Source organism: Mandrillus leucophaeus, unplaced genomic scaffold (assembly GCF_000951045.1).
Source record: "Mandrillus leucophaeus isolate KB7577 unplaced genomic scaffold, Mleu.le_1.0 Scaffold226, whole genome shotgun sequence".
NCBI lineage: Eukaryota > Metazoa > Chordata > Mammalia > Primates > Cercopithecidae > Mandrillus > Mandrillus leucophaeus.
The window spans coordinates 4888803-4912403 of NW_012102321.1; the positions used below are offsets into that span (position 1 = coordinate 4888803).

General features: G+C 35.9%; 1 protein-coding gene across 3 annotated transcripts in view; it reads left to right on the top strand.

Moving 5' to 3' along the window:
- The window catches only part of RASAL2 (RAS protein activator like 2), a 381092-nt gene that overhangs the window by 312409 nt on the left and 45082 nt on the right, over positions 1-23601 (top strand). For all 3 annotated transcript variants that reach the window (XM_011981450.1, XM_011981451.1, XM_011981452.1), the window contains one exon: positions 14316-14425. In XM_011981450.1, coding sequence (XP_011836840.1) covers positions 14316-14425 — 110 coding nt within the window. The remainder of the gene's footprint in view (positions 1-14315; positions 14426-23601) is intronic.

Sequence of the window (23601 nt, forward strand, 5' to 3'; positions counted from 1 at the left end):
AAAAGTTGCCATGTCGTCTTGTTATTTGTGAATTTCCAACCAAGCTTTTAACTCAGTGGTTCCCAAACTATATGTCCACATAAAGACTTGTTTGTAAATGTTTATGGCAACTTTATTTTTAATATCCCAAAACTGGAAACAACTTGAATGTCCATGAGTTGACAAATAGTTAAACAAATTTTGGTATACCCTTACAGTGGAATAAAAAGGAGGAAACTATACATGCAACAGCATGCATAAATTTCAAAAACAGTATTCTAAGTAAAGAAAGACTACATAGTGCATAATTCCATTTATATGACATTGTGGAAAAGATAAAATTATAGGAACAAGTCAGATTAGTGGTTTCCAGGGGCTGAGGGTGAGAGGAAGGGATTGACTGGCTACAGAAAGGCATGAAAACTTTTGGGGTGATGGAAATGTTCCGTATCTCACTTGTATTGGTGCAGCATACATTTATCAAAACTCATCAAACTGTACATGCAAAAATAGAGATTTGTGTTTTGTAAATTACACCTCAATAAACCTGTTTTAAAAGAAATGTTTTAAAACAAAATACATAAAAAGTTGGACATAAAAGGTTTGAAATAATGTAACAAGAAGGTAATAAAAATCTGACATGACACATGCATGAAAATGAATCTGTAAGAATGTAGTTAGTTAATAAAGTATGCTAGATATCTTCCATTGGTCCCTCTAGCAGATCTTAACATGTCAACATGTGTTTTAACATGTTATGACATAATACCTATAATATATGTTTTATATTTTAACAATAATTATACGTAATATAGCATAATGACATCAATGTGTCAACATCAGTTATATCTAATTAATGGATATGTGTTTATTAATTTCTGTGCTTTGTATGTTTAAAAGTTTCATAGTAAAAGTTTTAGTTAGCTTAATTAAAAAAATAACATTGAATGCTTGTTAAAAATGTAGATCACTGTGCCCCAATCCCCAAGATTCCGATATATCAGATCTGGGCTAAAAAAACAATTGTGATTTATGACAGAACCTTTCCTCTTTCCTTTTGATGCTTAAATTTGAAAAACAAAAACAAAAAGCCTGCCAGAGGATAAACTACCCATACTAAAACTAAACTATAATGCACTTTACAACTATTTCTTGTTTTGTTATTCTTGTCATCTACAGTTTCCCTTCCTGTTTGGACTTCCAAATAACCAGAAGACAAACTAAGTAAAATATAAAGACTAGAAAGTAAACTTTAACGTTTTTAGTTACTCTTCTCCTTTTTCCTTGTTAATTTTTTAGAATTACATTTTAGTCAACATTTAGTGAATATCTACAAGTTCCTAAGTTATATTAAGAGAGCAAGGAAGGGAATTATTTATATATGACACAGCTTTTTTTCTCAGGTATTTACAATCCATAATAAAACAAACTAAAATATGTAAAATACATAGAGATTTTAATATACTAATAAACTAAAATTTGAAAAGCAAGAATGAAAACAGTTCTCACCTGGGTCCTTTCTAGTTGACAAGGTGGCATTTTTGTACTGTGAATCAGGTAACATTTTGAGAAATTGCCATTTAAAAATACTTAACCACTTAGAATTGCTATAACATTATCCCTAATCCCTGTGTGATCACTGATGTGAAAAAGTCTCAAGCAGAATTAAAGCAGGGTTTTGTTGCATATCCCTACATTTTTCATGTGAAAGGTGATAACATGTTTCTCTGTCTCCACTTCTCCCTGTCTTAAGAGAACACAGCACTGCTAGGATGCTGACAAGGCAGTGTCCCTTATTACCGCCACTGAGGCTTCTGAGAGCAGTTGCATAGCAGCAGTTTTATTTCAGTTACCAGTCGTTCCCAGCTAGCCAAGTTCAGTCTTCAGGGAATACTCCAGTTTGCAGGTGGCCAACAACTTCAGTTATCATTGTCTTAACATTTACCAAGCTCCAGAGAAAGGCAATATTTGGCTTTTTCTTTCACTGACTGTTGCTAATTTTAAGCCTTATTTTGAAAGAAAATAATGAGTACCAACTAATTAAATCATTTTAATGATTTAAAATGTAAATCATTACATAAAAGCTATGACAATGTAGCTTTTTTTAAAAAAATGAGCTTTTTACTATTTTTAAGACTTGTAAATGGTAGCAACAGCATTTCAAAAAATTGGATAGAGTAGGATTTGTTTTGAGTGTTTGATTAGTATGCTTTCAGATTAGGTTGGTGTCAGAAGGATGAAATCAGTTTATTTACGTTCGTTCTTTCCTTTGTTTCCATTTAGACTGAAACATCATTCACACTCTTCCCATTTTTATAAGGCATGGATATCATAACTGTGAAAGAGAAAAAAGCACTTTTCTCTTGGTATCCATCTATTTTTAAATTTTTTATTTGGATTTTAAAATTTTATACTCAGTGACCACAGAATCAGTTACATGTAAAAGCTATTTCAATAAGGTTTGGATTTTACTTCAGTTTAATTATATAGCTAGGAATCCTTGGGGCAAATTCTTGTAAGTCACATGCCACACTAGCAGTTTTTTTGTTTTTTAGGTTTTTTTGTGGGTTTTTTTTTTCTTTTTTTCCCTCATATTTTGAATTGTCATATTACATTTCTGGCTGTTTATGATACATAATTCTATAATAAGGTATGTGTAGAAGTTACATATAATACATATGGGGAAAATAAGTTATGTTATAGTACTTAAAGTATTTGATGTGGAATTAGAATGTCGAGAATTCATATAGCACAGTGGTTAGAAAGGAAGGGTTCCAGTGTGGGGCTACGTAGACAAAGTTCTCCTCTGCCATTTAGCATCTGTGTGACCTTGGTAAAGTCATGTATCTTCTGTATTAGTCTGTTTTCACACTACTATAAAAAACTACCTGAGACTGAGTAATTTATGAGGAAAGAGGTTTAATTGACTCACAGTTCCACAGCCTTAACAGGAAGCATGACTAGGAGGCCTCAGGAAATTTACAGTTATAGCGGAAGGAGAAGAAGGACCTTCTTCAAGTGGAGGCAAGAGAGAGCAAGCTGGGAAGTGCTACACTTTTAAACCATGGGAGGTGGTGGGAGAAGATTGTGTCATGGGAGAGGATTTCCCCTATGCTGTTCTCATGATAGTGAGTGAGTGAGTTCTCAGATGATCTGAGGACACACGGCATATGATTTTTCAGTTCTGAAAGCAATTTTTGAGCCCCTACTAAATACCAGGTAGCAGACCTGCCCTGGGAACACAAAGATTGCAGGGTTTAGTGAGGATGACACATAAGTGGGCATGCACTGTGCTAAATGTAAGGCTATCTCTCTATAAAGCACAGAAGAGGGGCACGTAATCTAGGGCAGGGTCAGGTAATGTCAAAAAAGACACCCTAAAAGAGATCTTTCCTCAACTCTATCAAAAAGAATGATTCAGCCAGGGAGAAGGAAGAGAATATGAGCAGTGGTAAACATGCATGGTGAATATAGAGAATTGCAGGTATTTCAAGTTAGTGGAGGATGAAGTATGAAGTGGAATGACCAGGGATCAGGCTGGAATGGTAAGTCGTTACCAGATGATACTCTAATATAGGCAGAACTCTTACCAGGGCCATCCTTAGCTGCTTTTAGGTACCTTTGGGTTAATTATCCATCCCTTCACCAGTCAGATGGATCCAAGGCAGAAAGATTGCATGGCAGAAAGCACAGTGACCTGAATATGTAAGGAATTGCTCAGAAGGGGGCAATGGGCAACTGGGCTTGACATGTACTTTGTTGTTTCACAGAAGAGGATAATGCGGGAAGGCTCATTACATGGTTGGTCCAGGATGGAGGGATAGTAGAAGCCAAACCAAGCTTGGAAACAGTGAATTTTTTTGTGGTTTCATCCTGTGCAGCTATGCGGTCTTCCTAAAGAGCTTTGTCATGGCACCAGGAAGATTGACTTAAACATTGTTTTAACTTTTATTTTGGATAGCTAATCATTAAGAAAATGGAGGGTGTTGGTAATTGAATAGCGTCAGATGATTAGCTGTGGAATCTAGGGAGAAGGAAAAGAGAGCAGGAAAAAACAAGGGACAGGGAGAAAATGAGGTGGTCCAGAAAGTGAAGGTTTCTGTTAGGTTCAAGAGTAGATTAATGTGGAGAAAGAGATATATGAAAGACATGTGATTAGGGAGGAAATCAGAGAAAAAAAAAATTGCTGTTTAAGATGTCTGAGGATCTCTGAATGATGATAAAATCTAGTGTGTAGATAGAACAGTGGGTGGCTAAAATATAGAAGAATGAAGCTGGATCCTCATCTCTCACGTTATACAAAAATCAACTCAAGATGGATCAAAGACTTACATCTAAGACCTGAAACCATAAGAATTCTAGAAGATAACATTGGAAAAACTCTTCTAGACATTGACTTAGGCAAAGACTTCATGACCAAGAACCCAAAAGCAAATGCAACAAAAGTAATGATAAATAGATGGGACCTAATAAAACTAAAAAGCTTCTGCACAGCAAAAGATATCAGAATCAGTAAACAGACAACCCACAGAGTGAGAGAAAATGTTCGCAAACTGCATCTGCCAAACGACTAATATCCAGAATCTACCAGGAACTTAAATCAAGAAAAAAAAACAAATAATCCCGTCAAAAAGTGAGCAAAGGACATGAATACACAATTCTCAAAAGAAGATATACAAATGGCCAACAAACGTGAAAAAAAAATGCTCAGCATCACAAATTATCAGGGAAATGCAAATCAAAACCACAATGAGATAACCACCTTACTCCTGCAAGAATGACCATAATTAAAAATAAAAAAATAACAGATATTGACATGGATGTGGTAAAAAGGGAACACTTTTACACTGCTAGTGGGAATGTAAACTAGTACAACCACTATGGAAAACAATATACAGATTTCTTAAAAAACTAAAAGTAGAACTGCCATTTGATCCAGCAATCCCACTACTAGATATCTACCCAGAGGAAAAGAAGTCATATGAAAAAGACGCTTGCACACATGTGTATAGTAGCACAATTCACAATTGCAAAAATATGGAACCAGTCTAAATGCCTATCACCTAATGAGTGGATAAAGAAAAGTATTCCACACACCGTGGAATACTACTCAGTCACAAGGAATGAAATAAAAGAATGAAATAATGGCATTTGCAGCAGCCTGGATGGAGTTGGAGACCATTATTCTTAGTGAAATAACTCAGGAATGGAAAACCAAACATTGTATGTTCTCACTTATAAGTGGAAGCTAAGCTGTGAGGACACAAAGGCATAAGAATGATATTATGGACTCTGGGGACTTGGGAGGAAGGGTGGGAGATGGGTGAGGGATAAAAGACTACACATTGTTGCAGTGAGCTGAGATGCTGCCACTGCACTCCAGCCTGGGCGACAGAGCAAGACTCCATCTCAAAAAGAAAAAAAAAAAGACTACACATTGGGTACGGTCTATACTGCTCAGGTGATGGGTGCCCCAAAATCTCACAGATCACCACTAAAGAACTTTTCCATGCAATCGAACACGATCTGTTGCCCTAAAACTATTGAATAAAAATAAAAGTTGAATTTTAAAAAATGAGTGAGTGGAGAGACGACATGCAGAAATGGCACACCTCAGGTGGCTGAAGGAGAGAAATGTATTTGGTGTCTGCCATATTTTTGCAACCTTCAGTGACACTTTTGTCCATGTCACTGATCTTTCTGGCAAAGAAACCATCTGCTATGTGACTGGTGGGATGAAGGTGAAGGCAGACCGAGATGAATCCTCGCCATGTGCTGCTATGTTGGCTGCCCAGGATGTGTCCCAGAGGTGCAAGGAGCTAGGTATCGCTGCCCTACACATCAAACTCTGGGCCACAGGAGGAAATACGACCGAGACCCCTGGACCTGGGGCCAGTCGGCCTTCAGAGCCCTTGCCCACTTGGGTATGAAGATTGGGCAGATTGAGGACGTCACCCCCATCCCCTCTGACAGCACCCATGGAAAGTGGGGTTGCCATGGTCACAGTCTGTGAACAGGACTCCTCAAACTATTTTCTGTTAATAATTTGCCATCGTGTTAAAAAAAAAAAAAAAAAAGTGGGTGGCTGAAGGGGAGGATACTGAGTAATGGAGTCAAGGAATTATGAAGCTAGGGTACTAGACATCACTATTTGGTTATTTTCTAGCATGGTGTTAAGAGAGAAAAATATTACAAGCTAGGGGCTAAAGTTCTTAATGAATAAAGGACAGTGAAAAAGAGATTGAAACATGAGAGCAACAAAGAGAGATGAAGAATACTAAATCAAGATGGTGTGTACCTTAAAAAATACGCATTTACTCCAAACCATGATTTCATGGAAGATCGATTTGGAAACAGTCATGGTAAGCTAGGTAAAGTCCAGCTACCTCTTCCTGGGTACCACTGAATATTGGGTAATGGAGAATGAAAAAACTTCAACTAAATAGAGCTCTGAGAGAAACAGTTTCTCGGGTTAAAACCATGCTTCGACCGGGCGCGGTGGCTCAAGCCTGTAATCCTAGCACTTTGGGAGGCCGAGACGGGCGGATCATGAGGTCAGGAGATCGAGACCATCCTGGCTAACCCGGTGAAACCCCGTCTCTACTAAAAAATACAAAAAACTAGCCGAGCGAGGTGGCGGGCGCCTGTAGTCCCAGCTTCTCCAGAGGCTGAGGCAGGAGAATGGCGTAAACCCGGGAGGCGGAGCTTGCAGTGAGCTGAGATCCGGCCACTGCACTCCAGCCTGGGCGACAGAGCGAGACTCATCTCAAAAAGAAAAAAACAAACAAAAAAATGCTTCATTTACCTCAAGGAGATGGCCACAAAATTTTGAAAGGTTTCACTACCTCCAAGAAGTGTTACTGACCACTCTGTACAACCTTAACCTTTTTCTTATCTGTGTTCCTAAATCAGCCATAATTTCATGTATATATTTGTCAAGGACTTACTAAAGTTTAGACATTGTGGTAGATGTTAACGTAAATATAACATTATGCCATCTCCTCAAAAGTTTAAATGCAAGACTTCTTGTTTCCAGATAGGAAAACCTCAACTGTAATTTATGAAATGCTGGAGGCTTTGTGTGTCCAAGTCTGAGAGATAAAAACTGCAGGGGTATTCATTAATGGAGAGGCCACAATTTTAAAAAATTTTACCTCCTGGAGTCCTACCAGGTTCCTAACTGATAAGAAGGAAGGAAAATCCCCAATTCCAGCCCTCTCTAGCCATCCCCTTCCACCTAAGTGGGGTGGGTGAAGTGAGGGGCACTGAGAAGCACTTACGAAGTTCACAGTCCAGAAACACAGACTCATTAAAACACTGAGATCTAACAGGACTTCAGAATGTTTTCCCCCACCTTACTACTACATTACTAAAAGCCTGTTTACTGCAGTTCCTGTCACCTAGTACAGCATATACAGCTAGCAAGAAAAAAATTACTGAACATACTAAAAGGCAGAAAACAGTTTAAAGAGACAGAGCAAGCATCAGAACCAGCCTCACGTAATATTGAAATTATCAGATCAGAAATTTAATACAATTATGATTAATATACTAAGGGCTCTAATGGATAAAGCAGATAGCATGCAAGAACAGGTGGACAATGTAGGAAGAGAGATAGAAATTATAAAAAAGAAACAAAAGGAAATGCTGGAAATCAAAAACACTGTAGCAGAAATGAAGAATGCCTTTTATGTGCATATTAGTAGACAGGACACAATTGAGGAAAGAATTTCTGAGCTTGAGGACATCTCACTAGAAACTGACATGACTGAAAAGCAAAGAAAAAGAAGACTGCAGAAAAAACAAAAAACAAAAAACAGAACAGACCCAGAGGAACCTTAAGTACGTATTACTAAGTGAAACAAGCCAATCTAAAAAGGCTGCAGTATTATTCCAACCACAGATGCTCCTTGACTTACAATGGGGTTATGTCCAAATAAGCCCATTGTAAGTAAAAAATATCCTAAATTGGAAAGTATTTAGCATCCTGATAAACCCATCATAAATCAAAAAATTGTTCAAACCATCTTAAATGGGGGACTATCAATGTCTGACATTCTAGAAAAGGTAAAACTATGGAATCAGTAAAAAGATCACTGTTTGCCAGGGGTTGGGGTGTGGGAGGTGCTGCGGGATGAAGAGGCAGAGCACAGAGGATTTTGAGTAGTAAATGTGGTCTGCATAATACTGTAATTGTGGATACATGTCACCATACATTTGTCCAAACCTGTAGAATGCACAACACCAATAGGAAACCCTAAAGTAAACTATGGAATATGGGTGATGATGATGTCAATGTAGATTCGTCAATTGTGACAAATATTCCAGTTTGGTAGGGGATGTTAGTAGGAGTGGCTATGCATGTGTAGAGGGAAGGGGAGGAACATTGGAAATCTTTGTATCTTTTATTCAGTTTTGCTGTGAATCTAAAACTAAGTTAAGAAATATTCTCTCTGCTTCTATCTTCTGAAAGACATTGTAGAGAATTGGTATCATTTCTTCCTTTAATATTTCATGGAATTCACCAGTGGAACCCATCTGGGCCTAGTGCTTTTGTTTTGTAAGGTTATTAATTATTGACTCAATTTCTTTAATAGATATAGCCCTATTCATATTGTCTATTTCTTCCTGTATAAGTTTGGCAGATCGTGTCTTTCAAGGAATTGATCTGTTTCACCTAGATTATCAAATCCCTTTGCACCATTTTAATGTCCATAAGACCCATTGTGATGTCCCCTCTTTTATTTCTAATATTAGTCATTTGGGTACTCTCTATTTTTTTCTTAGCCTGGCTAGAGACTTACAAATTTTATTGTTCTTCATGAGGAACCCACTTTTGATTTTATTGATTTTGTCTATTGATTTATTGTTTTCAATTTCATTGGTTCTGCACTAATTTTTATTTCTTTTCTTGTGTTTGCTTTGGATTTAATTTGCTCTTTTTTTTCTAGTTTTCTAAGGTAGAAACTTAGTATTGGGTTTAGATCTCTCTTCTTTTCTAGTATATGCATTCAATGCTATAAATTTTCCTCTAAGCACTGTTTTTACTGCATACCACAAAATTTTGATGTTGTGTTTTCATTTTTATTTCATTCAGTTCAAAGTGTTTTTTAATTTCTCTTGAGATTTCTTTTTTGAGTCATGTGTTGTTTAGAAGTATGTTGTTTAATTCCCACATATTTTGGGGTTTTCTAGTCATCTTTCTATTACTGATTTCTAGTTTAATTCCATTATGGTTTGAAAGAAGACATTGTATGATCTCTTTTCTTTAAATTTATTAATGTGTGTTTTATGCCCAGAATTGGATCTGTCTTGGTGAATGTTCCATATGAGCTTGAGGAACCTCTGTTCTGCTGTTGTTGGATAAAGTAGTCTATAGATGTCAATTATATTCAGTTGATTACATGGTGTTTTGGAGTTCAACTATGTCCTCACTGTTTTTCTGCCTGCTAGATGTGTCCATTTCTGATAGATAGGTGTTGCAGTCTTCAACTATATAGATTTATCTGTTTCTCCTAGCAACTCTTACCAGTTTTACCTCATGTCTCTTTACACTCCGTTATTAGGCATATGTACATTAAGGCTGTCTTCTTGGAGAATTGACCCATTTATCATTATGTAATGCCCTTCTTTATCCTTGTTAAGTTTTCTTGCTCTAATATCTGCTCTGCCTGAAATTAATATAGCTATGCCTGCTTTCTTTTGATTAGTGTTGGCATAGTATATTTTTTCCATCCATTTACTATTAATCTTTATGTGCCTTTATATTTAAAGTGAGTTTCTTGTAGATGATATATAGTTGGGTCTTGTTTTCTGATCCACACTGACAGTCTCTTTTAATTGGTGTATTTAGACTATTGACATTCAGAGTGATTATTGATTTAGTTGGGTTTCTAACCATATTTGTTAACTGTTTTCTATTTGTTGCCTTTGTTCTGTGTCCTTATTTTTGTCTTCCACTGTTATAACCTTTCACGATTGTAACTGAATGACTTATATGATTCCATTTTCTCTCCTTTCTTAGCATATCAGTTATGCTTATTTTTAAAAAAAATTAGTGGTTTCCCTAGAATTTGCAGTTTTTTAAGTTTATAACTAACCCAAGTCCATTTTCACATAACACTATACAGCTTCATAGATAGTATGAGCACCTTATAATAAAATAATCTTAATTCTTCCATCTTGTCATTTGTATCATTAGTATTCATTTCCCTTATATATACGTATACATAAGCATATATATCATATATACATAAGCATACATACATAAGCATGCATAATTAAATACATTATTATTATTTTGATATTAAATCAATTAAGAAAAGCAAAAGGTTGTTTTATTTTCACTTATTGCTTCTATACTCTTCCTTTTCTTAAGAAGGTCCAATTTCTGACCTATATTGTTCTTTCTCTCTAAGGAACTTCTTTAAACATTTTTTGCAAGGCTGGTCTACTGGCAACAAGTTTCCTCAATTTTTTCATGTATGTGAGAAAGCTTTATTTCACCTTCACTTTTGAAGGATAGTTTTGCAGGTTATAGAATTCTAGGTTGATAGTCTGGGTTCTTTTTTTTCCCTCTCAACACTTTAATATTTCACTCCATTCTCTAGTTTGTATGGTTTCTAAGGAGAAGCCAGATGTAATGCTTATTTTTGTTCCTCTGTACATAAGATGTTTTTTCCTTCTGGCTTCTTTAGGATTTTTTCTTTCTCTTTGGTTTTCTGCAGTTTGAAAATGATATGCCTCAGTGTAGTTTTGGGGGTTGGGATTTTTTTTCTTTTAGGGGGTTTTTTGACATCTATGCTGCTTGGTATTCTCTGAGCTTCCTGGATCTTTGGTTTGGTATATTAATTTGGGGAAATTCTCAGTCATTATTGTTTCTGATTTTCTGCTATTTATTTCTCTTTTCTCCTTTTGGTATTCCCATTACACATGTTATGCCTTTTGTAGTTGTCCTGTAGTCTTTGGATATTCTTTTCTGGGTATTTTTGTTTGCTCGCTTTTCAGTTTTGGATGTTTCTATTGATATATCCTCATGCTTAGAGATTCTTTCCTCAGCCATGTCCAGTCTACTAATAAGCCTGTGTATAAATTTATATTTAGTGTCTAAATTCTGTATTAAATGACAAGCTCCTTGAGGGCAGAGTTTGTGTTTATCTTTGATTTCCTTACAACTCCTAGTAGAGTTCTCTACAACAAATAGGCATAAATTTTATTAAATACAGTATATCATATTCTGTCATATGAGGTATGATATAATATGTGCCACAAGGCTGGATGTGGTGGCTCACGCCTGTAATCCCAGCACTTTGGGGCGCCAAGGCAGTGGATCACCTGAGGTTGGGAGTTCGAGACCAGCCTGACCAACATGGGAAAACCCCATCTCTATCAAAAATACAAAATTAGCCAGGTGTGGTGGCACATGCCTGTAATCCCAGCTACTCAGGAGGCTGAGGCAGGAGAATAGCTTGAACCTGGGAGGCGGAGGTTGCAGTGAGCCGAGCCGAGATTGCACCATTGCATTCCAGCCCAGGCAACAAGAGTGAAACTCCATCTCAAAAAAAAAAAAAGTGCCACACAAAAGGTAGAATTAAATTACTAGATACTGTGAACGTCTACTAATACTGTCTCAGTCAAATGCTTAACTGCATTTTTGTTAGAAATGTATGTATCATTTTTGGTCGACTCCTTGGCCTGGATCTCAACCCAGGTTTTTGAAACAACACTAAGCAATCCTATTAAAATTCTATAAACTTAAGCCTGGTTTGCTGACTACGTTTATTAGCAGATGTGGTGACTCATTCTGATTGAGTCATAGAAAATAGTACATAAAGCCTTTGCCTTTATGTACTAATGACTATGACTAATGACAGTGACTCTCCCTAATGACACCAAAATTGTACAGTTGACCCTTGAACAACATGGGGGTTAGAGACACCACCCGCTGTGCAGTTGAAAATTTTCATGTAACTTTTGACGCTCCCAAAACTTAACTACTGTTAGGCTACTGTTGACTGGAAGCCTTGCCAATAACATATACAGTCAATTAACACATATTTTGCATGATAAATGTATTGTATGTTGCATTCTTAAAGTTGTCAACTAGAGAAAAGAAAGTGTTATTGAGAAAATCGTAAGGAAGAGAAAATATACTATTTACTATTAGGTGGAAGTGAATCATCATAAAGATCTTCATCCTCATCATCTTCACATTGAGCCTTTTTCCCTTGCCTTCAGTCAATCTCTACATACCTATAATAAGTTGGAGTGAAAAACAGCCTCTAGGGTATTAGGTCTGTATGATATATACTAGGAGTTTTTACACTTTCTCCTTGGGTGGCCAAAACAATAGGATATAGCATTATAAGTATTATCTTTCAGTAATCTAAATAGTTCTGCTTCTGATTGGGTATGTTTGTTTTCATTTTCCTCTAATCAAAGGAGCAATGCCTGCATGTTTAAAAAATAACTTGGCTTGGTAAAACACTGTAGCAGTCTACACTGACGTTCACCAAGTATTTTCAGTTCCCTTTCTGAGTACCTGGTAGTACTGTATATCCCTTCCTCCATTAAAGTTAGATATGGTCATGTGATTGTTTTGTCAGTGAAATGAGACCAAAATTGACATGAAGCTTTAAGAGCTAGTACATGTACATAATTTGCTATTTTACCTTTATCCTGCTGCAAAAACTGTAGAAGCCCAGATAGAGAGCCTCCCTTAGCCTAAGTTCCTGAATGAGGACAGCATAGACAGGAACTCCCCCAACTGCCAGTTGACCTGCTTATGGACATGTAACATATTTTATGCCACTAAGATTGGGGAGTAATTAGATAAGCATAACCTAGCTTATCCTGATAAATATAGCCTTCACCCCAAAACAGTGGGCTTTGGTAGTTACTAAAGGAAAATAAAAGATTCTATGTGCTAATATTGGCCTAGTATTTCTTTTTCTTCATTACAGAAATGTTTATTGTACACAGCTTATATAAAATGAATTCATCTCAAGATGATTAGAGTCATTCGCCATGTGTCAGAGTATTTTTCTTTGAATTAGAATCTTTGCTTGAGATATTTTATTTTATTTTATTTTATTTTATTTTATTTTATTTTATTTGTTTTTGAGTTAGGGTTTCATTCTATTGCCCCAGCTGGAATGCAGTGGTACAGTCATCATTTACTGCAGCCTTGAATTCCTGAGCTCAAGCAGTCCTCCCACTTCATCCTCCTGAGTGGCTGGGACTACAGGCATGTGCTACCATGGCTGGCTAAATTTTATTTTATTTTATTTTTGTAGAGATGGGGTCTCGCCATGTTGCCCAGGCTGGTCTTGAATTCCTGGCCTCAAGCTATACTCTCACCTCAGCCTTTTCAAAATGCTGGAACTATAGGCATGAGCCACCATGTCTGACTGAGAAATTTTAATATGCTTCTATAAGATTCCTTTCACCTGCCAATGATAGAATTGTAAATTTCTTGAAAGTAGTGACCATCATTCATTTTTGCATTTATTCTTTTATTCAACAAACTTTTGTTAAGTGCTCATTATTTGCCAGGTGCAGAGTCAAGGAAGATGTTCAGGGAACTCTAGATAGTTTGGTAAAACTGGCAGAAGGCAGGCAGGGGCCAAAGACTGTAAAGCACTTTGTTAAAGTCTGGAAGCTTTAACAATTTCATAAATTAGCTATACTTCATTTTAAAATAGTTTATCCACATTTATTACTTAATTTTATAATGCCATATCCAAGGTGACACAGACCGAGTTTTAACACTTCCGAGACCACCAATACATTGTATTTTACAACTTAGTTAACTCCTTTTTACATATCTTAGAATAAAGCTTTTTTTCTTCTATCAGTATCTTTTAATTTCTCCAGTGCACCAAGTGCCTTCTCACCTGGGGGCCTTTGCACATGCCATTTTCTTTGCCTGTTTTCCCTTAGTTTGGGAAATCACTAGAGGTCATTTGTACTGAAATTGTTGGTACCATCTTCATAGAAAGGAATATATTTGTCTATGTTATATTGTTGTGCTTTGGGAAATCTACCAGTAAAATTAGAAGTTTTTTTTTTCTTCTATAACTAATATAAACATTAAGAAATAAGAAATTAGGTGCTATTGGAAAGTTTAATTATCCCAATTCTCACAGAAAAAAATTTTCTCATCACATTGCCAGGTGGTTTCAAGCAACTCTTATTTACAAAATTGAAGAGCTTGAAAGCTAAGTTCTATTTCTGGTCTTTATTGTACAAATCTAAATACTTGTTGCAGAGACAGTGTGGAAGAGTGACGTTCCCTTTTTGTTCTCTCTCCCATCACCTTCTGCCTTTCCCTCTAGGGATTCTTCAGCAAGCGCCTGAAAGGCTCCATCAAGAGGACCAAAAGTCAGTCAAAGCTTGACAGAAACACGAGCTTTCGGCTTCCATCCCTTCGCAGTACAGATGACAGGTAGGAAGTTAACTTTCTTAAAACAAAAAAAAGCAGTTTGAGAATGAATTTTGTTAAGGCATTTTGGTCTGTTCTGAATTTCAATCAATGACAAATAGAAAAATACAATAAAAAATTGACTTTTATGTCACATTCATATTAAGGCAAGATGCAAAATACTGACTCAAATACCCAACCAGTTTAAGAATCTTATAATATTGGAGAGTTTGTGGATACATAAAAACTAATTTCAGGGTCAGTTAAGCTGTTTCTATAGAATCAAGTTATAGTGGTCAAAGGTGTATCTTTTGTTTTGTTTTTGGTAGAATGGCTATAAAGAATAATGATGATGATAGCTAAACAGTTTTAGCACTGTCACAGAATGCTTCATACATGTTATCTTGTTTCATCTTTATAATAACCCTATATGATAAATACTATTATTATCACCATTTTATAGATGAAGAATCTGAAGTACAGAGAGGTTAAATAATCTTGCCCAGGGTCATACAGCTAGTAAATAGCAAAAATGGTATTTGAACTTGGGCAGTTTGGCTCCATAGTCTATGCTTTTTACTGCTATGTTCTGTATGTAAAGCATATTAAATTGGCCTTGTTGGTTTGCAATTACATCTAGAAGACGTGTGCTGAAAAGGAAGCCTGGATGGATTTCAATAATTAAGACGATTAGCTTGAGTAAACCTCAAATATATAGCTCCCTAAGGATAATATCCTTCAAAAATCATTGAATGTGTGCTGACACATTTTTGACATGTCATGTCTCGATAATGTTCAGAATTTTGGAAGTAGTGCTTGTGGTATCAGCATCAGCACATCGTCGCTACCACCAATATTTATTAAGTACCTATTCTGTGCTACACATGTTAAATGTAGTCTCTCATGTAATACAACAACCCTAGATACTATTATTATCCTCATTTTATAGATGAGAAACTGAGGCATAAAACGTTTGAGAAACTTGCCCAGGGTCACACAGCTAGTAAGTAGTAGAGCTGGGATTTGAACTCAGGTCTGCCTCTCATATTTGATACTCTTATTTATGTTTTACTTTTTTTTTTTTTTCTGGTAAGTGACTGTTTTTCACTTATCTACCTAGAAAACAGAAATAAAATTATAGATTTGCCGAGCAGATGATTAGTATCTTTGTTTTGTAAATGAAGGAACTTGATGGGGGACTACTGCTTTATTAGCCCTTCTTGAACTACATTAAAGGTGCTCTGTGAAATTTGCAAGTCAGCCCAATTTGCAGTATATTTATTATCTCTTTTATACCTCTTTGTTTTAAGGTAATCATAAAAAATATTTTTGAAATATTTTTCTTAGTTTCCTATTATTCTATAATTTTCATCATTCCAGGAATTCAAAGCATTTTATTAATGTCTCAAAAAATAGAATAACAATTTTTTTCAGATTATTGATTCTTAAGAACAAAGACGTTGTGCAGCAAATAAAACAGTCCCAATTCAATAGCCATTTTCTTAAATCCTGCAGCATCATATAGAAACTTGGGAGACAAGTTTTTTTTATAAGTTTACCTTATTTTTTAACCTTGCACTAAATATTAACTTCTTTATTTCAAACAAAGGTCTCTCTCCTATTTCATTTTGTTTTAGGTTGCCCATGGGAATTGTTTGACTGAATTACCAAGAGATCATTTTCTCCCAGAGTCTCTTGTATTTCTATTATATGGTTACTGTATTTTTAGCCTTTCCAGTGATCGAAATGTATTATTTGTGACTTTTATGCTGTTATGCTTTGATCAATAGCAAAGTCTTTCTTTCTTAAGTACAGCACAATAAAAAAGTGGTAGTAAATCTCAAATATTAAGTAACCCTTTTAATTTATCAACTCCATTTGAATTGCAGAGATTTCCTATACAGAAATTTTTCAAAAAACTTTTTCTTGTATAGGGATGTACTCAATGTAATTTGAATGTGTTCCAGTTTTAAAAAAGACTCTCTTGCCTTCAGATCGTTTGAACAGTCAGATAAATAGAGCTAAGGTACAAGATACTCATCAGCTGAGTTCTTTGAATTAGTGCCCTTATAGGTGTAACCAAGTATTTTCTGAAGACCTCTGATTTTCCTGGGTCAGATGCATCAATTGCTGAAGTCAGCCACTTCAAATCTGTTATACAGTGTCTAAATCTAAGTAGCAAAACATTTCTATTCTTTTATCCAATCTGTGGAACCTCCAGTTAGAGGTAGTAAGCAGCTCTTTTTTTTTCTGTTTTTAAATTATAAATTAAAATACTCACTTGTCTTTGTTGTTTTGGAGGGGGAAAAGTTTCAGTATGTAAATAAAAAGAACTAAAGACCCTCTTTATCTTTCCTATCTCCCCACATAAATAACCTTATTAACAATTTTTATATTTTCAACCCTCTTTAAAACTCCATACATAAAGGGAACCCAAGTATATGTTTCCATATTTTAATATAAATGGGATCATATTATGCATATTACTTTGTGACTTCCTTTTTAGTATAAATATTTTGTACTCTCCATATGTCGGTAAATGTCAGTCCACATCATTCTTTTTAACAACTGAATATTTGTATGCTACAGTGTTTTTATAATAATGTACGTCACTTCTCTATTGATGGATATTTACATTGTTTCCCTTTTTTGATACAAAATAGAGATGTCATGAACATTTTTGAACATGTGCGTTTTTGTACTGGTGGCTGGGTTGGATTTCAGAAGTAGCACTGCTTGGTATAGAGTATGTACGTTATCAAATTTTCCTTCAAAAAAGGACCTTTCCCACCAACAAATTAAGGTTACTTTTATCCTTCAGACAACCTTTTCCATTTTGTCAATATATTGAAAGAATAGAAATAATAAACACTTATGTAGTATTTATTATGTGACAGATATATTCTAAGTACTTTATATAAGCTACCTCATTTAATCATCACAACCACCCTATGAGATAGTCGCTGTCATTACTCCTATTTTGAAAATGAGAAAACTGAGACACAGAGAAATTCATAAGTTGCCTGAGGTTATAGAGCTTGGATAATGAGAGAACTGAGGTTCAAACCCAGGAAGACTGGCTTTAGAGTCTGTATATGTAACCTTTACTGTATATTACCTCTCTAAAACATGGGACGGGGGGGTAATTTCTTTGTTTTAATTTGTATTTTGATAATACTTAGTATACTGAATATCCTGTTATATGTTTTCTTCTTCTGTGACTTACCTGTTTCCTTTGCCCATTTTTCTGTTGAGTTGTTTATCCTATTTCTTATGATTTGGAATAGCACTTTTTATTACTACGGATAGTAAGCCACTACTATGCATGTTGCTAAAAATTTTCTCCCCATCTGTTTCTTGTGTTTTAAAATCATGTCTTCAAGTTACATGGAAGTTTTCAATTTTCCTTTCTCTGATATGTCAGTCTTTTTGGGTGGGAAGCGGGGCTTATCTGATCAAATTTGATCAGAATACTGGACTCAAGAGGTGAGGGACCTGTTTCTTATTACATTCTTCTTTATGATGCTGTGCAAATCACTTTATTTTTCCCTTCTTCAAAAGGGAGAAATATTCTATCTGGAGCAATCCAGAGGATAATGAAATAGTGGACATGATATTTTGAAATTTTCAAAGTGTTGTGTGTGTGGTTTTGTTTGTTTTTGTTTCTTCTGTTTTTTTTTTTTTTTTGTTTTTTGTTTTTTTTGATACAGAGTCTCACTCTGTTGCCCAGGCTGGAGTGCAGTGGTGCAATCTCAGCTTATTGCAACCTCCACCTCCTGGGTTCAAGCAATTCTCCTGCCCTAGCCTCCTGAGTAGCTGGGATTATAGGCATAAGCCACTGCCTCCAGCCAGAAATCTTCAAGGTTTTTGAGATAAACCACAAAGCTTATCTTCACTCATAACATTTTTATTTTTATTTTTCGAGACAGTGTATTTTTCTGTCACCCAGGCTGGAGTGCAGTGGCACAATCACGGCTCACTGCAGCTTTGACTTCTCAAGCTTACTTAATCCTCCTGCCTCAGCCTCCTGAGTAGCTGGGACTACAGCCACACACTACCATCCCTGGCTTATTTTTATACTTTTTGTAGAGATGGGATTTTGTCATGTTCCCTAGGCTGGTCTCAAGCTCCTGGGCTCAAGCGATTTGCCCGCCTTGGCCTCCCAGAGTCTGGGATTATAAGTATGAGCCACCATGCACAGCCCTCATATTTTTAAAAGATAAAATTATTCTCAGGAGGTCTGAGTTACCACTTTAAGATAGCAGAAAAACATTTTTAAATCAGTTAATTTTATCTAAAAAAAGCAAGCTGTGGAAAATACCATAGTTTTACCAAATAATGTTTCTAAAATCCAAATGTGTTGATATACAGTAACACGTTCAGTATGTGACAGTTATGTACAAGCTACTATGCCGTATGCTACAGAGATTATAGCATAGAGAACCAAAGATACAGGCCTCAACCTCGAGGAGTCCAGTAAAAGAGGTAAGTGTCAAGGAAGAAATGGTATTGGTGAAGATAAAATTACTTCTTGTTGAATGGATCAGGAGAGACCTTAGAGGGCAGTGGCCTGTGAGTTGGATCTTACAGGTGTACTTTCAACATAGAAATAGACACACACAGAACTTTCCTTGGAATGAAAATAATGAGCAAAAGTAGAAAGTAGGAAATTATGGAGCTTGAAGAGAATTACTGAATAGTTCAAGGTATTAACATGTAAAGGGGCAAGGTAGGAAATAAGTTTGGAAAGGTAAAATTCCAGTTTTTAACTTAATAGGTGAAAACAGTTCTGCTTTTTTGTCTTAAAAATTACTTAATATGAGAAATAAATATGAACTCCATCTTTAATGAAACTGGGAAAAATATGAGGGATAGATTACTTAATCTGTAATTCTCACTTAGAGGACAAACAGATTAGTTACCTACAAAAGGAAATTCTAAAAAGAAGTCTATACTTAGGATTCAGTTTAGTTGCCAATTAACAGATACCCAAAATAGAAATGACTGAAACAAGGTAAAAAAATTTTTTTTTCACTTCTGTCTGAAAGTGGACAGTCCTGTTCAAGTCTGCCATCTTTAGGATATTCAAGAATCTCCTTATAGACATAAGATAGCTACTAGAGCTCCAACCATAACATATTTGTTTTAGATACCGGAAAAGATGGGCCCATAAAAAGACACATGCCTTCCTGCTGAGTTATCTCCCTTTAAAGCAATCTCTCTGAAACCATACCTAGTTGACTTTGACTTCTGTCTCATTGCCACCTTTTTCTAAGGGAGCCTGGGAAACTTTATACCTGGATATATTGGTGGGCCCAATAATATAGGAATCTGTTCTTAAGGAAAGAGAGAGGGATGGACATTGGTAAGACAGCTATCAGTCTCTGCATAGGAAGTTGATTTACCCACCTACTCTGGAAAGGTTCAGCTTCCACCCAACTCTAGAAAGTCAGCAGCCAGACTTACCCCTGTCACATAGCAGTTTGGAGAAATTGAACCACCCTGGAGAAACGGACCTACAGATAGCTACATTTGTATCTGTGGGTCCTTTTTGCCTATTAAAATCCCAGCTGATAAATTCATTCCTACGTAGATCCAAGAGAAATAAAAATATATATTCATATAAAAACTTGTGTGTGAATGTTCATAACAACATTATTCATAATAGGCAAAAAGTGATAACAACCCAAATGTCCATCAACTGATCAACAGATATACAAAAACATGATGTACCCATACAATAGAATATTCATCAGCAATAAAAAGAGTACTGGTACATGTTGCAATGTGTATGCATGTTTTCAACCTTGAAAACACTGAGGTAGGAGGATCGCTTGAGCCCAGGAGGTCAAGGCTGCAGTCAGCCGTGATCGTGCCACTGCGCTCCAGCCTGGGAGACATTATTATGTCTCAATAATAATAATAATAATAATAAGCCAGTCAGTCACAGAGTACTACATATTGTATGATTCCATGTATAAGAAATGGAAATGCCAAGAATAGGCAAGTAGATATGTATCATCTTGAAATATCTGAATGCTAAGGTTTAAAAAAATATATATTAAAATCTTCTAGAAAGAAAAAATAGGTTACATACAAAGGAATGTTGGGGATCAGGGGATGATATTGGAATTCTCAGTAGAAATAATGAAAACCAGACGTTAGTGGAGCAATGTCTTGAAAATTCTGAGTGGAAATTATTTTCAATCCAGTATTCCACACCCAGAGCAGATCTTGAATGTCAAACTGAGGAGTTTGGATTTTAGCGTATAAGCAACAAAGAGCCTTTTAAACATTTTTGATCAAGGAAATGGCCTAATCAGAGTTTTGCTATGGATGGATTAATCCAGCAGTGGAATTTCAGGTAACTTAGTTTGCAGATACTAAGTTTGAGAGACCAGTTAACAAAAAGCTATAAGAAGATATATTGAAGGCTCCTAGGCGAATAGTAGCGGTGGAAATGGAGAGGCAGAGACAAGATAAGAGGAACGTTTTAAAGGCAAAATCAATAGGATGTCACAAAGTCATCATTGTTCCAAAGCCATCTAATCAGATAAAAGCCAGTAAAGTGATTTCCTAGAATCAATATTGGCAGCATTTTCACATTAAAGCCATGTCATGTAGGAGGGTGTTGGGACACAAAAAGACTCTGTGATGTTTCTGCCTTTCATTCAAATGCACTTAAAACTAGGAAATGACTGAAAACAGTGGTACTATATTGTCAGGCATTCCAAGATTCCAAATGCCTCTTGCCAGCCTTGCTTTGGAAGTGCTACTTAAATTTACCAAAGACTAAAGGTAAAGATGAGCATATGGAATAGAATATTCTCACCCACTCCAAACTTCCCTCAAAAACCTTCACAGTAATGTTCTCAATTCTAAGGCCTGCTAACAAAGTATGGTTTTAAGTAGTCTACTTTTTCTATTGTCAAAAGATACCTGAAAGTAAGTATGGTGTTCATTAGTAGGTGGAATTATGGAACGATATTCTTTGCTTCTTGAGTTTCTCCTTATTAATTAGAATTGTTTAACTTTTTATTTTGAAATTATATGAAGAAAGTTGCAAAAATAGTACATAGAGTTCTGCAGACCCTTCCCCCCAGCTTTCCCCAATAGTGAGGTCTTATAACTGTAGTATAATATCAAAACCAGGTAATGGACATTGGTATGGTAATATTAAATAAACTGCAGACTTTATTCAGTTTTCATCAATTTTACATGCATTCATTTGTGTGTGTGTGTGTGTGTAGTTCTGTCCAATTTAATCATATGTATAGATTTGTGTAACTACTACCGTGATCAAGATAAAGAACTCTTTCATTACCAAGAAAGAACTCCCTCTGCTACCCCTTTATAATCATATCCACCTCCCCACACCTATCACATCTCTTAAAAAACTACTAATTTGTTTCTCATCTCTATCGTTCTATCATTTTAAGAATAGTGTTTAATAGAATCATATAGTATATAATTGGTTGAGATTGCCTTTTTTTTGCTAAACATATACCCTTGAGGTCCATCCAAATGGTTACATGTATCAGTAGTTTGTTTCTTCTGTTGCTGAGTAGTATTTCATTGTATGGATGTACTACGGTTTGTTTAACCATTCACCCATTGAAAGACTCGGGTTGTTTCCAGTTTTGCTATTATTCATATGAATAAAGCTGCTGTGAACAGTTAGATACAGGTTTTTGTGAACATGTTTTCCCTTCTGTGGGGTAAATGCCCAAGAGTATAATTTCTGGGTTCTATGGTATGTACATGTTTAAGTTTATAAGAAACTACCAAACTATTTTCCAGAGAGGCTGTGCCATTTTACATCCTGATAAACAATGTTTGCAGGGGAATTTTTTTGTGTCCCAAGAGATTTTCACTTATGTTTTCTTTTAGAAGTTTTATGATTTTAGCTTTTATATATAAGTCTATGATCCATTTAGAGTTCATCTGTGATTGCTTTAAATAAAAGATCTTAATTCAGAACTTATTGGTGTTCTCAATATATATATATATTCTACATATATATTAAATATATATATTCTACATATATATTAAATATATATATATATATTTTTTTTTTTAAGAGACAAGGTCTTGCTCTGTTGCTCAGGCTAGCGTGCAGCGGTGCCATCATAGCTCACTGTAACCTTGAACTCCTGGGCTCAAGCAGGCCTCCTGCCTTAGCCTCCTAAAGTGCTGGGATTATGGGCATGAGCCATGGCACCCTGCCCAGTTTAAGATATTACAAGATTCCAATCAAAACTACAAACTTGCCCCAGCCAAACCACTTACAGGCAGTCTGCCTGCCTTTGGAGAAGGAAGTATGGTAGACTACTTTCTTCTCTCATCTGCTTTTCCCCTCTAGCTTACTAACCATGTTTTTAGGTACCCTCCAGGTTTTGGGGAAGGAGAAGCAAAAAAAAAAAAAAAAAAGATGAGAAAGAGGAGAAGAAAATCCTACTACTACTATCTTAGCCTTCCATAATGCTCTGAGCCTAACAGAAATTTAAAGCTGACTTTTCTCTCATGGGGCGATTTGGGGACTTTTCCAGAGATTTATCCCTGAGGAGCTCTCACCTGTGGTTTTATTGACTTTGACAAATACATTTCTCTTCAAAGTGCTCACTTGTGAATCCTTTCTAGCAAGGAGTTCTTGATGCTTTAGTTTCTTCATCACACAGTCTTACGGTCCACAGGAAACCTCCACAAATCTTTTGCCCTGACAATCTCTAGGAGTACAGGCTTATCCAAAAGCATGAATGTTCTTGCTCTGCCACCAACAGTTAGTTGGTCATTTCTCATCATCTGAATTTCCCAGATGGAATCAAACCCTGCTCTCTATGTATCTTTTACCCTTCTCCCTTGTAGGTAGCAGGAGGATGCGCCTCACAACTTCTTTCAAAAATTGTTTCTCACAAAATCTTTCCCATTCTCCATTCTCTGACCACTTTTTATAGTCTTGACATAACTGAGAGGATCAAGGTAGTGGAACTGGTTCTAAAACATTTCCTTTGTAAATGCTGCAGTTTGTCTGATACTTGACGTTGGTATACAGAATCTGTTTTATCTAGGTGTCTCAATTGAAACTTCAATTTTCGTATCTCATTGCCTATGTATGTAATACTTCTATAAATCTGTAATCTTTAGCTACCTTTCAAAATGCAGCATGGCTCAGTCTTTCCCTCTCAATATTGTGTCCTGTC